General features: G+C 36.4%; 1 protein-coding gene across 4 annotated transcripts in view; it reads left to right on the top strand.

The window, feature by feature from the left end:
* The window catches only part of LOC138940457 (ankyrin repeat domain-containing protein 50-like), a 74,030-nt gene that overhangs the window by 52,918 nt on the left and 2,868 nt on the right, over positions 1-18,244 (top strand). For 3 of the 4 annotated variants that reach the window (XM_070309367.1, XM_070309366.1, XM_070309369.1), the window contains 11 exons: positions 10,646-12,094; positions 12,412-13,183; positions 13,816-13,989; positions 14,167-14,337; positions 14,510-14,821; positions 15,976-16,297; positions 16,383-16,629; positions 16,729-16,912; positions 17,007-17,223; positions 17,359-17,550; positions 17,803-18,044. In XM_070309367.1, the coding sequence (XP_070165468.1) occupies positions 11,112-12,094; positions 12,412-13,183; positions 13,816-13,989; positions 14,167-14,337; positions 14,510-14,821; positions 15,976-16,297; positions 16,383-16,629; positions 16,729-16,912; positions 17,007-17,223; positions 17,359-17,550; positions 17,803-18,044 (3,816 nt within the window). In that variant the 5' untranslated portion in view covers positions 10,646-11,111. The remainder of the gene's footprint in view (positions 1-10,645; positions 12,095-12,411; positions 13,184-13,815; positions 13,990-14,166; positions 14,338-14,509; positions 14,822-15,975; positions 16,298-16,382; positions 16,630-16,728; positions 16,913-17,006; positions 17,224-17,358; positions 17,551-17,802; positions 18,045-18,244) is intronic. The other variant, XM_070309368.1, reaches the window with a different exon arrangement.

Consider the following 18,244-nt stretch of genomic DNA (forward strand, 5'->3'; position numbering starts at 1 on the left):
TTGTACTCTTTGCAATGCTCATTATTATTTTGTATTATTTTATGCAAAGAGTTGTTCATATTTGATCTACGTGCTACATGTATTAACTTATAGCTAGTTTTTTATCGAAACGAATATATATGCGAAAGAAATTTTTATTTTTCGCGAGCGAGTGTAACAATGAGAGAAACAGCTGATGATTGGAAGCTATTGCGGTCAATTAAATACGTTGTGCATATAATATTGAACGGCATTTGCGATGTCAAAAGTCACGAGGACATGTATTCTGAAATACACACGCGTTTAAAATTCGCGCATACTTTTGTGTCGGAGCTTATCTTAAAAATTTAAATCGATAAATTGCTTATATCTAAGATGAAAATCAAGAAACAATTTTTACGAATTGTATTCAAGTTACACGTGTTTGAGCTGAATTAAATCTAACATGTAACACATGATATCATCAATAATACTAAATGATAAATTTAAACAAGAAGAAAACATAAATTTCTTTCCGAAAATCAAAATGCTTGCTGATTAGACGCTAATTAATAATAGAAGCTTAAGTTTTCGGAATATGATAAATGCTTTCGTTAAACGTAACGTACAATTATGGTAATTTTGGCACGTTTAAATTCGCGAAGAAGGGAGAGAGACCGATAAACGATCCGTTAATTCGGTGTAACTTACGTGCGGTCGATCTGTGCGACCATATGTAGCTATACGCGAAAGCAACCATTGAATGCCATTGGAAACCGGTTTAAACCCACTGTTTGGGACACGATTTATTGCAAAATTAATGCGCACATTGGCGCAATGTCGACGCGTTCATACAAAGGCGGCCTGAATTAATTACCGTAATCAGGTGATGTGTACGAGCATGAAGAACGCATTTGTTGGAATTAAAAGGATGAGGATGGGGAAATTGGAAACCAGGAAATGATACAACAACTCGGAGCGTCAGTGCGGTCTTCTTTCAGATGCGAACTGCATCCTACATATCGAATATACATATTGTACATACGAAAGCTCGCGCAAAGCCTTGTGTAAAGTGGTCGGAGCAACGCGGGAGTTAAAATGGAAATTATATTACCGTATAGACCCACATCCATATATTGTAGGTTTGCTCAAAAGCTGCTCTCTCCGAATGTTTTGAATGAGAAATACAATAGCGTTCTGGTTATAAAAAAATAAATTCCTCTCTCGACAATAGAAGTTTCTATGTATAATATGCGTAAAGGAGATCCGAAAATAATTGGGCGCATTGTAATATACAATACAATGAAAAATGTAAAAATTTGAATTTGTTTTGTGTAAGTTTAATTATTTTAGATATTTAATATCTCATTGTTAGATTTATAAAGAAATTATATTTTTTTATATAATTTAATATAAATATAATTCGCGATATATATTCACGTAGCGCAATAATATATAACGGTATCTTTGATAATTTTATTTTATTCATATATTTGAATGTAAAGGCCATTTCACATTCTCGCGTAACGCGAATATAAAACTTATGCTCGATGCAGGTATACATGTCTGCGCTAAATAAGGAGCGAAGCGACGCCTTCGTTTTATTTAGTTGTTTTATACATACGAGAGATATTGTAGAAAGCAAAATTCAATAATCCTTACTTTTCAAGATTTATGATCCAGTTGGAAACATCTTTTATACATGTGTATAAATTTGGATATCAATTGTCTGCATTTCTTCGATTTAAAAATTTAGTTAGAAATTTAATATGTAAAATATTAGCTTCGCTTTCACATTTTTTATCGGAAGTGCTATATGATAAAATTTAATATAAACTTGTACAATTGTAATCTCCTTCAGTGTCTGCGTTTTCGCACTAATCGAAGTGCAATTGTGATGGAATTGGTTCAGCGAGCACGTACATTGTGATGTGAACGGATTAAGCGACGATCAGCTATTTTGTGGACAAGTTCCTGTACGACTTACGCCATCGGAAAGTTAATTCGCGTCCTCGAAGAGCCTGATCCCGTTTACGAACTTGATTTCGGATTCTCGAGAGAGAGAGAGAGAGAGAGAGAGAGAGAGAGAGAGAGAGAGAGAGTAACATTATAAGAAACTAACATTCGATCAAAACCGATAAATTAAAAACGTATCAATCTTTGACGCTTTTTAAAAAAGGAATCTGCAAATGTGCGATGTGATACAAAAATTTTTTATCGATAAAAAGATTTTTTTTTTTTTTTTTTTGTTAACGTTTTTGAAACGTAAATTGTTCAAATATTTATACAAAAGACATATAACGCAGATTTTCGAAACTTCTCGTTTTGAAAGCAAGCATTTCGATTATATTGTGACGATAATGCGTAATACAAATTTTGTATATTCGTAAATATACGCACAGATTTTATTAAAAATGTAACCGAATCACGCAGACTCGGCTTTGAAATAAAACGCGTCGTATTAATATTCGATAGTTTTTAACTTTCGTCCGTAGAATTTCCTCACTTGAATATATAACGCATCCATACAAAGGACACCTCGCGCCAATTTTGCGACTCGAAATACAAGACGTCAAACGAAAGAGAGGTATCTCTCTTTCTTTCTCTTAATGCAGGAAGAAGTTCTTCCTGTGTCTATAAACGAGATCTCTGGCATGCATGGCTGCGTAGGTGTTAGCTAGCGCGCGTGCAACCCGATGCATAATGTATTCGTGTGCAACGAATGCGACGGAGCAACGCCGCGTAACCGAATTAAAAGTGTGAGATGAATTTGAGACGTCTTGAAGGTTGTTTTTTTATATCGACCCTCGCGCGATTTTGATTTTTTCTTTTATGAAAACTCGGTATTAGAAACATTAAAGTCTCCGACAATCGTGCATTGCGTATCATAATCGAGTTGTCGCGAACTCTGCGGATATTTGGAAAGTATAATTTTGAAGATGAAAGATTCTTTCACGAAACTTGCGAATAAATAAGTGAATTTATATTTTTGAAGTATATTTTTAATTACTTTTATGCTTACGTGCATGTAATGTATATTATATACATAAACATGTATTGTGTATTATACATGTATAAGTATATATATATATATATATATATATATATATATATACAGGGTGTCCTAGACCACCTACACCCCTTTTCTTTCAAAATCTAAGCAATTTTAGAGAAAAACGTTTTGAACAAAAATTATATAGCTTTAATGGGAACCTAAGATGGTGTCATTGATTTGACCTTGGATGGCATCGTTAAGGTCACCTTTAATTTCCTAAATGGAACACTCTATTTTTTATTGCATATTCTTATAGCTTATGTCGAGAGCTTTCCAAAACACTATAATAAAGTATTTTTTCATTAAGTACTTTTTGAGTTATTTTATATTTTAATCTGATATATTTTGATATAAAAAATAAAATATTTCGTAAAATATTCAGTTTTCGATAATCTTACCGTAATACTTTTATGTACAGAATAATGAGACAAATCAATTAGCGCAAAAAAAAAACAAATAATTGTTTTAAAAAATACATTGTAAATAATTTTCTTAAAAACAATTATTTTTTATACTAATATTGGTTTGTCTCATTATTCTGTACATAAAAGTATTACGGTAAGATTATCGAAAACTGAATATTTTACGAAATATTTTATTTTTTATATCAAAATATGTCAGATTAAAATATAAAGTCATACTAATATCATTATATAATACGCCACTTATAGCTCTACAGTTTTTGCATGAAGCATATCTCACGAAAATGCGTTGTTTCTTCAAAAAACTGCTGATACGGGCGCTCTGTTACATCCTGTATATAATATATATATATACACACACACACATAATATTTACTTTATAAATATTTTCTAAATTTCAAATATTTAAATGTAACAGATAATTATTCACACAAAACACTTGATTAATCTGTTAATGTTTTAATCTTTTTCACATACACAAAGGTTAAAATCTAGTTTAGCAAACATTCTTTAAATGTATACTAAAATGTATTCTTTCTTTTGCAATTCTATCTTTCTTTTTCGCGATCTCGGGTCTAGACGAACTTTTGCAATATCAAAGTAGACAGACCCTTGTATATTCAGACAAACGACGAGATCATTTTACCTTGAGAAAATCACACGCTTTCATCTCCGTTTCTACTTCCATCGCGCGATGAGAAATGAGGGAAACGCGTCGCCATAGCCGCTTGCTATCCACCGAGAACTAAAATTGCGCCACTATCTTTTGATGTAAGTCATCATAAGTTTTATATGGGAAATTCGAAATTTTTTATTTGTTTACTTTCGCAAATAGAATATAGTTTTAAAATGGAAAATGTGCGAAAACATATCGATCTTTTTCAATGCAATTACGAAAAAAGATATATTCACATAAATATGTGTTTTTGTTATAATAGCAGATCATGTGATAGACACGGTCAAACAATGAGACAAATCTAAATAATTTTTTTTTAACGACATTATTAAATAAACAGAAAAACTGATCAGCTTACCAAAAAAAAACTGAATTGATTGTAGATAACACATTTTTAAAAGATAAATTTAACGAAGAATGGTTTCTCGTCGCACACTTATTGTTATTCAATCTCTAGATTCCGTTTATCTATATTCCTCATGAAATGAATCGCGCTATCATTCATCGATGAATATTGGCGTATTACGTTTTTGCATGTAAATGGACCCAATGCGCCCATATTCGTTGATTGAATTCGGTTCCTCTGTCAAGGATAAATTTCGCATTCGTTGAGGTCGGCGCAGAATTCACGGTAGGGAGCGGAAATCGATCAGTTAGGGCGCAAGACAGAATAGGGAGAAAGCATAACGTGAGAAAGGAAACATCGGGTACTGTTCCCTCTTCCCCTCCCTTCTTTCTTCCCTCTTTCTCATGCTTACAACCGTGATGCTTTTAACCCTTTTTGTCTAACATATGTGTACATCACACACACGCGCGCACACACACCCACACACACACATGCACGCTTAAGGACGAAAAATTGAATCAAACCACTTAGATTTTGTACTGTTATTCCAATTCTTTTTTTGTCTGATTGTAAGTAATATATACCAGAAAAGAAAAGCTTGAGAAGAACTATACAAATACCGCGATGTCTTTTTAATTCTTTTTTTGATCAAATAAGATATATAATAAAAGTTTTCATAAAGAAAGGAATACAATTTAGGAATACAATACTTTAATACAATTGATTAACATGTTATTAATAATATATTATACATAATGGATATAGTTATATGAATAAGATATTTGTATTTACAAATTTATATAACATATTATGTGACAGTTATCTAAAACGGGTCCCTCGATATTTTTAAGCGCGTAATTTATAATTCGCAATCCATAAATAAAATCTTATCAATTATCTCTAATTATATATTAAACAATTTCGTAGCGAATGAATGAATTTAATATATTGGGTGATTGCATAAGTTTGTGCCCGATTTAAATATAAACTTCAATAGATTATATTTTAGAGATAACACTTTTATTAATCAATTATATAGTCTCCATTCTTTTCTACAATGGTTTTCCAACAATCTATAAGCTTGTCGATTCCATTTTTGAAGAAAGAACTTGGTTTTTCTTGAAAAAAGTTTGTAAGGTGGTTTTCGACAGCTTCCTCGGAATTGAGATTCTTGCTATTTAAACTACTCTGCAAAGACCGGAATAGATAAAAATCTGAAGGCGTAATATCTGGAGAATATGGCGGGTGCTGCAGAATTTCCCATTGCAACTCCTGCAGTTTTCGCAGCGTCTGTTGAGCGACGTGTGGCCTAGCATTGTCGTAGTGGAAGATGCGACACCCACGTATCAAGCTGGGAAATGTATCCAAGCTTTTTTAAATGACGAAAAACGGTTGAATTATCGATGTTCAGCCTCTCAGCAATATCCTCAGTTGTAATCCTTGAGTTTCTTTCCACTAAGGCATGCACAATGTCATCATCAATGCCAGAAGGCCGTCCAGAGCGGGGTTGATCCTCCATGTTGAAATCACCATTTCGAAATCTGCCAAACCACTTTTTGACTGTTCGGAGAGCAGGAGCGCGGTCCAAATAAACGCTTTGAATATTTTTTTGTGCAATCCCAACACTCACGCCTTTCCGAAATTCATATAGCATTACATACCGCAAATGCACCTTTCCGTTCTCCATTTTTAATGATTTCTCTTATGCACAAATGGACTTATCTGAATAATGTCTGACGCTAAATTGACATAAGACAACGTCATCTATTCGGTGTAAGCAACAATTACCACACGAAAACAATAGAACTCCGCCATGCAATAACTTAATGCCATCTATGAAAATCGGGCACGAACTTATACAATCATCCAATATTATAACAATTTCGCCTTGAAGAGTTGATTGACCAAACGTCGCTAGGGCCTTATTTGTGATCAGATTCTCGCGTCTTATTTCTCGGCTTCAGCTCTTCAGTTCACATATCATTTGGTAGTGATAATTATGCCGCGTTTTTTTTTTTTTTTTTTTTTTTTACATCGGGTGACAAGCGTGCAACGTGATGCACACGTGATGAAGGTGTTATCTCTTTACAACGGTGTCCTCTGCATCTAATAATAAAAGGGTCGCGGTCATTGTTGGAATATGGGTCGAACGTTATGGCATTCACCGAGGCACCAAACGTCAGGTTGTATATGTAAGCGTGCATTTACCGTGTATATTTATTGCAACAATGTTGCGATAGCAGTTTCCAAGTCTCGCTGCTTCCAAGTCCTGCGGCAAACATAGTCACGGGTGAACGGACTCGAATGAAGCGACATAGTTATTAACTTCGTGCCCGAACATAAGTTTCGAGACTGTACGGTTCGCCTCCCGGGAAATAAATCAAGATGCGACAACATGAAGGAATAGTCGATGGTATTGCAAAACTACGACGGGCGATGATCTGTTTCCTTCTTTTAAAAGTATCGAGATATTTTTAGTTATAAATGATCGCGAGAGAGGAACTTGATTCCGCGAACCAAGTTTCAAGAAGATGAATGTAGATCCAGGTAAGCATACATTTCCAAGTGATTTCGAGTGGATCCCGCTTTAACGAAATTTTAATTCAAGACAAGGGAATCCGAAAATTCTGATTTTGATGAAATTTTACACACATGTAAGTATACAGGGTGGCCCCGAACGTTCCAGCCAGACTTCGAGATCTGATAGGAAATTTAATTCTGAACAAAAAATTTCCTATAAACTTAGGTCGAAAAATGCTTTCTTAAGAAGTTATCGCTGAAAAACCTCTGAAATCATGATTATTTTACACATTTTTCCAAATATCATGGGAAATGTGCGTTTTTTAACAAAAAGTATCGAAACAAAAGTTGTAGAAAATTAAATTATCTTTCAAATGAGATCAAAATTTGATTGTTGTACGTTCCATAGATTTTAATATAACCAGTTTTAAACGTACAAAAAGTGCTTTTGTTACTCATTCTTAGATCGATTAAAGTTGAATCAAGAGGAAATCCGTAAAGCGACTAGATCGGTCATTATTCGATGCCGAAAGTGTATTGAAGCTAGGGGGGGGGGGGACATTTTGAGAACAGTTAGTTTTTTCACGTCTTTATTCATTTTCTACTATTACGTTGCTATTTTAGTTTAAAAAAATTAATTTTATTTTCATAAAAGAAAAAGATTTTTATTTTTTATTTTTATCGTCTTTTCAAGAATTTTATTATGTTTCATTTTCTTTTCACCTTTTACTCTTCCTTTGCATCAAAGGTTTTTAACCGATAACTTCTTAAGGAAGCATTTTTCGACCCATGTTTATAGGAAATTTTTTGTTCAGAATTAAATTTTCTAGATCTCAAAGTCTGGCTGAAACATTCGAGGCCACCCTGTATATTTTAAACAAAAGTTTTATGGTAAAAACATCTTTATGTAATCATATTAATAAAATTGTGAAAAAATGATTTTTCTTAAAGATTTTTGAAAAAGATTTTTTCAAAATTTCGTCGATACGGTTAAATAGAGGTGCTTTTACCATGAAACTTTTGTATAAAATATTTTTTGATATCTCAAATAATGTTCGAGATATATCGAGGAAAGCAAGAGCCCGCTATACATATGAGGGGTGGTTTCACCTCTTAGAATCATTTTTAGGCCGCAAAAATTTCTAAATTCATCTATTTACCTCCCTCCCCTCCCTCCCTCTCCCTACACGTGTGTAAAGTTTCATCAAAATCAGAATTTGCGAAGTACCCTTGTTAGTTATCATAAATAAACAGCCGTTCGATTAAAAAACAAAGAAAAATATTAGACCGCCCGTGGTGTGATTGCCTTTCGGACGGCAGATAAACGCAAGATTTATTGCGCCAGTTCCGAGTACGGGCTAGATTTGCGGTCCTTCGTCCCTACATTATCGCGTCGACGTGCTGCAACCGAACGATCTTTCGTTACATACGTTTGTGATACATGCATGCGCTCGCAAACACATACGCATGTATCGCTCGATACGACAGTCGGATTTGTTGCTTTCGGTAAAACCATTTTCACGTTTACTCGCACAGCACATTTTCCAACCGCGTTGCAAGAGAGAGAGAAGGAGAGTAACGAGATGGTCATAGATGGTCGCGTGGCAATTTCGTCGCGCGTAACGCAATTATATAACGTTAACGGTCCCGACTTTCGCATCCACGAACGTAATCGAATTGTTCCACGATATATCGCGGAAACGAACGCATTTGTAATTCATCGAGGCGAGAGAGTATTTCTCGTAAAACGCACATTTGGGAGCGGAAATGATGAGAGCATCAGAATTGTCGCGCGCACACACACACACACACACACACACATTACGTACAAAAATTTCTAACTCGCGTGTGAATCGAAGATACATGCGTAAGAATTGCGACATCTTACTGTTGATCGCGCGACACCGTTATTTATCTTTTTTCGCGATAATAAATCCAGCAGCATCCGGTGGAACGCGCTAGGAGAGATTGTTGAACTTTCCGCCATATTAGGGATATTAATTATAGAATTTAATGGACAGCGTACTAATCTATCTTAACTAAACGGAAGACCGTTTTAACTTAATATCGTTTTACCTCAGGCTCTTGGGGAGATTGTACGAAGTTAGGACGGTAAGGAATGATTAAAGTCTCGGAAGGCGCCATCTAACGGACGCTAGAACTTATATAAGCGTCTAATCCAAAGATTAACACTGAACGAATCAATTAGACGGTTAGTTGGGTCAGTTAATTATGAAGAAATTCGAGGAAGTTTGAGATTTTTTAAAGACTGCATCTGTAGAGAATATATATATCGTTCGTGTAAATTAAAAATTTTTCGAAATTTCCCAGAGACAAAGAGATACGTATTATCATATTACATTTAAATAGATAGATTTAATAGATAACATAATTAATAAAAATAAATATAATTATAATAAATTTGTTTTAATACCGCTTAATGGTTCGAATATATGTATGTTTATGTTGTAAAACTATTTTATAATTTTTAATATCAATCGAATGATATACAGGGTGTCTCATTTTAAAAGTTTCACCCTCATAACTTTTCAGGATCGACGTTTGAAGGAAAACGACTCCGATAAAAGTTATAGGGAACAAAGGGGGCTATCTAATAGTGACCTTGGATTTGACATTAAAGGTCATTTTCAAGGTCATTTGAAGATCAACTTCCGTTTTTTTAAATGGGAACCATCTTCCTATTTTTCATTACATATTCTTATAGCTTACCTCGAGAGCTTTCCAAAACACTATAATAAAGTATTATTTCATTAAGTACTTTTAGAGTTATTTTATATTTTAATCTGACATATTTTGATATAAAAAATTAAATATCTTGTAAAATATTTAGTTTTCGATAATCTTACCGTAATACTTTTATGTACAGAATAATCAATTAGACAAATCAATTAGTATAAAAAATAATTGTTTTTAGGAAAATTATTTACAATGTATTTTTTAAAACAATTTTTTTTTTTGCGCTAATCGATTTGTCTCATTATTCTGTACATAAAAGTATTACGGCAAGATTATCGAAAACTGAATATTTTACGAAATATTTCATTTTTTATATCAAAATATGTCAGATTAAAATATAAATCAACTCAAAAAGTACTTAATGAAAAAATACTTTATTATAGTGTTTTGGAAAGCTCTTGAGGTAAGCTATAAGAATATGTAATGAAAAATAGAGGTTTCCATTTAAAAAACAGAAGTTGACCTTCAAATGACCTTGAAAATGACCTATAATGTCAAATCCAAGGTCACTATTAGATAGCCCCCTTTGTTCCCTACAACTTTTATCGGAGTCGTTTTCCTTCAAACGTTGATCCTGAAAAGTTATGAGAGTGGAACTTTTAAAATGGGATACCCTGTATATTGTGTGCTTCTAATCATCTAATCTATTCGAGAACTTTCATTTATTAAATATAATAAACGTTATTTAATAAACGCGATTTTGCGATCAAACTGTAGCGAGATTCATTTTATATTATATTTCATTTTATATATAATTTTATGTGAGCATATGTAGGTAATTTGATGTATAATTGACAATATTTAAAAAATTATCTAATTAATAGTCATAATATAGTCTACTGATAATATCGCGATACATCTGCGTCCGTGAGTTGATAAAAATCTATAACAATAATTTCTTTTTGTTTCAGATAGCATGCAAGGGCGCAAAACTCATTGTTCGCCAGTCACAAGGCGATGAGAAGCCTGAATGGAGTCAGAGGAAGCCTCAGAGCCCCCTGGGGCTCCCATCGATGTTCCATTGACAGAGCAGCGCAGTCGGATCAATCTTGTCATTGCACTTAAACCGATCTGAAGCCGATCTCTTTATTTACACACCGACAGATATATAGATCAACATTTAATCGCAATACCAAGGAGAATAATCTAGATCCGAAAGACAGATATCTCTCCGAGAAGCACCGAATTGAAGCGTTCCGAAACAGACGGATCGATGTAGTGAAACCTATGCCAAAGATCTATTCTTATATCAATTGATTTACGCGAAGGAACCTCGATAAAACCCCATAAGTTAAAAGCGCTTCAAGGGAGAAGAAAACATCGAATAAAAGGGAGAAGAATTGATCGAATAAAACACATAGATATCAAGATTTCGAGATGGCGGCACCGGTGATCGAGAAGAAGCGTTTCTTCTGCCGCGAGTGGGCCTTTACGAAGCTGTCGCATTGTCTGGAACAGCGGCCACAATCGAAGACATGCGGTGCTCTGATTGTGGGCGGACCGGGAAGCGGAAAGACTGCGCTCTGCGCCGAATTAGCTTGGCCATCGAATGGCGCATCCGCGAGGCATCAGCGCTCTTTGAACCGCCGACTGCTGGCACGACACTTTTGTCAAGCCAGAAGCGAGGCTTCCCTGTCGCCCGCTCAATTCGTGCGATCTCTAGTCGCCCAATTGCTCCAGGCCAGCTGCTCGGATGGCATTCATCATCGATCGTCGTCTATATCAACATCCTCACCGACAACATCCGCGACGGCGACCGCAACCACGGTTACCACGACCATGATGCTCACGGCGACAGCGACAACCACGGCGACTACAACGACTGCGACGCCTACTACGGCGATTACAACAGCAACAACGACGACAACCGTGACAGCTGCCGCGCCGCTTCTCACCTCCAGAGAGGTGATCGCGGAAGCCTACGCCGAGAAACTGCGAACTGATCCAGATATACAGGCCGCGTTGCAACCGGATATTTTAGACCGAGATCCGGACGATGCCTTGAAAAAGGCTCTATTGTTTCCGTTGTTGGAAGTAGAACCGCCGAAAAATTGTCTCTTTCTGCTGGTGGACTCGATTGACGAAGGCCAGACATTGAATCCACCGCAGACCGGCACCAGGGACTCGCGAAGGGAGAACGATAACGTCAGTCGCACGATAGCTGAATTACTGGCTAATCACCACCATCTGTTCCCACAGTGGCTCTTGTTAGTCTGCACAGCTCGACGACAGAGTAAGACTATCTCGCGCATGTTCACCGGCTTTCGCAAGATCTCACTGGACGATCTGAGAAAGTCCCAGGTCGTCAGAGATGTTCAGCAGTATATACTCGCGCGGCTGGATCAGGAGGATGCGCTCAGGTAACGACGAATTTTCATATTATTGTTCATCCTCCATGAAACTCGTACCCCCATATTAACTTACTTATAATGTTGTATTAAATTTGTCGATAATTATCTTTTAAAATAATGTATTTAAATCTATCGTATGTATAATTAATAGAAATAAATTTACAATTTCATGTAATAATGCAAATTGTTTTATTAGTTATTGTAAATTTAATGTCAAAATTTACAATTTATATTTTATATAAATTATCAAGGAATAGCGTAAAAATTTGCATTAGTCTATCAATAACGACACATTGCTAATATTTTTATAAATTATTTTTTCTCAGACAACACATCTCGCGCGACACCGCCGAGATGTTGAACCAGTTGCACATAAAGAGCAACGGTTGTTTTCTGTACCTGGAGAAAGTGCTTGACGGCGTGGCGGAGAATTTTATTGTTCTGCGCGAGGTGCGCGAGATTCCGGGTACGTTGAACGGCCTATATCTTTGGCTCTGCCAACGACTCTTCAGTAGGAAACAATTCAGCAAGGTGCAGCCTCTTCTTAACGTCATACTCGCCGCTAAATTACCCATCACCCAGGAAATTCTATACGAGAGCGTGAAGACGGCCTGTGTCGGCATCAGCATCGAGGATTTTAATCGCCGGCTTCATCTTCTGCGCCGAGTGATATCGGTCTCGCGTGCCGGCGCATTGATGCTCTTTCACCACAGCTTCGCCGAGTGGTTACTCGATGTCAAACATTGTACGCAAAAATATCTCTGTTCGGCCACCGAGGGCCATGCTATGCTGGCGGCCTATTACACTCTTCGCGGTCCCGAGCTCAATCCTGACGAGATCTGCGTGCTAGCTCAACATCTGCAACGCGCGATTACGAGCGTTCCGACTAACACCACTCTGGACGTCCACACACTTCAAGTACTTTGGATGATCGGTAGTAACGCAGCCATCGAAGGCTGTTATTTAGATAGCTCCGATTGTATTCTCTGGCCCAGGCAGGACGTAAAGCTCCTCAAACTGTTGATCGACGCTGGCGCTAAGCCCTCTGAAAAGACCGTCGATGACGACGCTAGCAAAGATGCCGTTTCTTCTAGTCAGGTCATTTTCTATTTTGTTAAAAACGTTTTTTATAAGGATACGAGAGAAAAAAGTAAATAACTCTTTTATGTAATGACATAACTAGCTGAGTATATACTCGGGACGCTAGTTCAATATTCTACTCGATACAAACAAGCTTATTACAAGTAGAAAGTTATAATCTTGTTGAATTGAATTAAAATTTAATAAATTTCGCATCTACTACGTTATAATCCCTCCGTTTCTTCTTAGTTGCATTTCTGCTTCTCAGGCACATTTTTTGTATTAATTTCGATAATAATAATATAATGAAATGTATTTTCATATTGTAAATCATGAAAGTTTCTCCGGAAATTATGATAAAATATATAAAAATATTTAATCTAGTGATAAAAACATGTGAGTCACAGGAAGAACTACGACAAACTAGTGCTATCTAATATAAATATATTAATATCTAATCTACTTTTGTAATCACAATTCTTTTTTTATGATAAGAGAAAAAAACAATATATGCGGGTTATAGAAAATTATAAATTTCATTAAATCATATTATAAGTATGATATGATTTGTAATAGTACAAACTGTAGCGCATTGATATATGCTAGCAAATAATTTATAAGACAAATACAATTGCGTTTTTTGTACAAAGGTTTCGCAAGATGTAAGTCCCATTGATGAATCTCCAAATGAACCGTTAACGGAGCTTCTCGGTGAAAGTGGAGATATCAATCAAGCAGATTCTTACGGGCGAACGGTGTTACACACATTAGCCGCTGATGGCAATGCATCTCTGCTAGAGTTGGCACTTGCAGCCTGTCCTCAGGTATACAAATTTTTCGTAGATTAATACAAATTTCGATTATAATTAAAAAAAAAAACTAGCTATCTACGTAGAATAAAGTTCAAATAGTCAAGCTATGTGTACTTAAGATCATTCGTCAAATAATATAAAATTATTTATTTTAAAATATCTAGCTTGATAAATTTTTTATTTACATAGGCAAAATTGGAAGCGGTCGACCGGAATGGACAGACACCATTAAATTTAGCCGCGAGGCACGGTTACGCGGATGTGGTGCGTGTTCTTTTAGCTGCCGGCGCGAGGGCGGATCACGCGGACTGCGATGGTTGGACCGCCCTCAGGGCTGCTGCCTGGGGAGGGCATACTCAGGTAAAGCTAGATTTAATTGATAGATTTCCAAGAAAACGCACAAATTTCATTAACCATGCGTTATAACGATATAATTGGCAATTTTTTATCGAATAAGTTAAAAAATTAAATTGTAAGTTTCGCAGCGCAAGTCAAGAGAAACGGATGTTTCTCAACGAGTCTTCTATTTCAGGTGGTCGAACAACTTTTGAAACACGGGGCTATGGTGGATTGCGCGGATTGGGATCAACGTACTGCGTTACGAGCGGCGGCATGGGGTGGCCACGAGGATATCGTTAAAGCTCTTTTAAAACATGGTGCGGATGTTAACAGAACGGACGATGAGGGCAGAACCGCTCTGATCGCCGCAGCGTACATGGGTCACAGCGAGATTGTGGAACATCTTTTAGATTTTGGAGCTGAAATCGATCACGCCGACAGCGATGGTAGAACCGCGCTCAGTGTCGCCGCACTTTGCGTTCCTGCCAATCACGGATATGCAAAGGTATATCTATTCTGTATATGAATATTAATTTAATTAATTAATATTGATACAAGCTTTATATATTTATTAAATCATGTCGTAAATATTGGATGATTGCATAAGTTCGTGCCCGATTTTCATAGATGGCATTAAGTTATTGCATGGCGGAGTTCTATTGTTTTCCTGTGGTAATTGTTGCTTACACCGAATAGATGACGTTGTCTTATGTAAATTTAGCGTCAGACATTGTTCAGATAAGTCCATTTGTGCATAAGAGAAATCATTAAAAATGGAGAACGAAAAGTGCATTCGCGGCATGTAATGCTATATGAATTTCGGAAAGGCGTGAGTGTTGGGATTGCACAAAAAAATATTCAAAGCGTTTATTTGGACCGCGCTCCTGCTCTCCGAACAGTCAAAAAGTGGTTTGGCAGATTTCGAAATGGTAATTTCAACATGGAGGATCAACCCCGCTCTGGACGGCCTTCTGGCATTGATGATGACATTGTGCATGCCTTAGTGGAAAGAAACCCAAGGATTACAACTGAGGATATTGCTGAGAGGCTGAACATCGATAATTCAACCGCTTTTCGTCATTTAAAAAAGCTTGGATACATTTCCAAGCTTGATACGTGGGTGCCGCATCTCCTGACTGAAAGGAATAAGCTGCAGGAAAACTGCAGGAGTGCAATGAGAAATTCTGCAGCACCCGCCATATTCTCCAGATATTGCGCCTTCAGATTTTTATCTGTTCCGGTCTTTGCAGAATAGTTTAAATAGCAAGAATCTCAATTCCGAGGAAGCTGTCGAAAACCACCTTACAAACTTTTTTCAAGAAAAACCAAGTTCTTTCTTCAAAAATGGAATCGACAAGCTTATAGATTGTTGGAAAACCATTGTAGAAAAGAATGGAGACTATATAATTGATTAATAAAAGTGTTATCTCTAAAATATAATCTATTGAAGTTTATATTTAAATCGGGCACGCGAACTTATGCAATCACCCAATATATCTATCGTTTCAAGGATTCTCGATTGTTTTATATTGAATGGAACAAGTTTATCGTTCTCTAAATGCGACAGAATGATTTTGACTAAAGGTGTCAAAATGTGATTACGAATGAGAATTAACTTTACATATATTATATTAAACATGTCAATTGCACGTGTTGCAGGTTGTCACGATACTTTTAGAGCGCGGTGCTACCGTGGATCACGAGGATAAGGATGGTATGACTCCATTATTAGTTGCCGCGTTCGAGGGTCATCGAGACGTTTGCGATTTGCTTCTGGAATTTGATGCGGATATGGATCATTGCGATGTCACCGGGAGAACGCCTTTGTGGGCAGCTGCGAGTATGGGACACGGATCGGTCGTGAAGCTCTTATTATACTGGGGTTGCTGCGTTGATACTATAGACAACGAAGGCAGAATCGTTCTCAGCGTGGCCGCCGCGCAGGGCGGTACGGACGTCGTGAAACAATTACTCGCTAGAGGTAAATTTGATTTAACAAGTGCAAGAGCTGCGTTGTGCGTATGATCCGTGTAAGTGCATAAAGAGATGTAATTTCTTGACATAAGGCCTAGACGAACAGCATAGAGACAATTCTGGCTGGACCCCTTTACACTACGCGGCGTTCGAGGGTCACATCGAAGTTTGCGAGGCGTTATTAGAGGCTGGTGCGAAGATCGACGAAACGGACAATGATGGAAAAAGTGCTCTTATGCTCGCGGCGCAAGAAGGACACACATCGTTGGTGGAAAGATTGTTGGAACATCACGGCGCACCTATAGATCAGCATGCCCACGATGGTAAAACTGCTTTAAGGTAATGCATTAATGCTTTATATAGATAAACAACATTGAAATGAAATATAAAATGAGATCAGCGATATTTTCTTACATATATTGTCTCTCGTATTTATAGATTAGCAGCCCTAGAAGGACATTACGACACCGTGAAAATATTATTATCTCGCAATGCTGATGTTAACGCGAAAGATGCTGACGGAAGAAGCACTCTATATATACTTGCATTAGAAAACAGATTAGCTATGGCGAGATTTCTGTTGGAACATGCGAGCGCCGATGTAGAAAGTAGAGATTCAGAAGTTAGTAATTATCAATTTAAAAAAGAAGCTTATAATTATTTTAAATTGCACAGTCACAGTAATTAATAATGATTAATATATCTGTATTTTACAGGGTAGAACATCATTGCATGTAAGCGCTTGGCAAGGACATGTGGAAATGGTAGCTTTGTTACTAGCGGATGGTGGAGCTAGCGTTAATGCTTGCGACAATGAGAACAGAACGCCACTTCATTCGGCCGCTTGGCAAGGACACGCAGCGATCGTCAGGCTGCTCTTGGAACATGGTGCCACTCCTGATCATACTTGCAATCAAGGTGCAACGGCTCTAGGTAAACTCAGCCATGAGTAATCTATAGCTGTATGAGTAAAACTAATAACGATTCTGTAAAAACGTTTTTTTATTTAATTTTTATTGAACTTTTTCTATCAGACAGGAATACTTTAGATAAAAAAGCAATTTGTAGGTATTGCCGCTCAGGAGGGACACGAGCACTGCGTTCGGGCACTTTTAAATCACGGAGCTGATCCGAATCATTCCGATCACTGCGGACGAAATGCCATTAAAGTAGCCGCTAAAAGTGGTCATGATACAGTTGTCAGGCTATTGGAAGAACATTCTGCCAATCAACGCAGCTTGAGACCCGGCATCAATGGAGGTTATATAATTGATATTCTCTTTATTAATTTGTATAATCAAATTTAGGAAGTAAATTTGAGAAAGAGATTAAGATATTTATTTCATTCTATAACGAGAAATTATGAATTTTGAAGTTATTTTTCTAAAATCTAATTCTTTGATATAAATAAAATTTTTGCACATTTATTTTTTCTTTTTAATTTATCATTGATTTATAATTTATAATGTTATAATAACAAAAGTTGAAAATAAATTCTGTTATAATTTTCAGGAGGTAGCAGTAGTGCTACTTCTGTAACATCCAATTCGACGGCTGAGACCAAACCTTCATCGGCAATCTTAAATCCTCTGTCTACACAATACAGTCCAGCGGAATCACCAGATTCCACTAAGCGACGCAGTTGTGTTTCTCTAGGCAACAATTCGAGCAACAGCAAATCGAGCAGTAACTTAACTGGCAGCACTAAGAGCGATCAGGGAAAATTCAATCAAAACTCAATGGTTAACTGTCAGGTAATTAAAGTACATGATAAGTATATACAAATAAAAACAACTTTATGTCATTTGGCAATTACAAATTAAAAGCTATTGCAAAATTTTATATATTATTTTAATATAATATTTTACTTGTGTTTTGCATACATTTCCTTGCTTCAGGGAAATATCACGACTTACTTAGATTATCGAAAATTTTTCATTGTTCAATTTTTATA

This window comes from Polyergus mexicanus, unplaced genomic scaffold, assembly GCF_030449975.1.
Source record: "Polyergus mexicanus isolate NDT 795.1 unplaced genomic scaffold, iyPolMexi1.0 SCAF_17, whole genome shotgun sequence".
Classification (NCBI taxonomy): domain Eukaryota; kingdom Metazoa; phylum Arthropoda; class Insecta; order Hymenoptera; family Formicidae; genus Polyergus; species Polyergus mexicanus.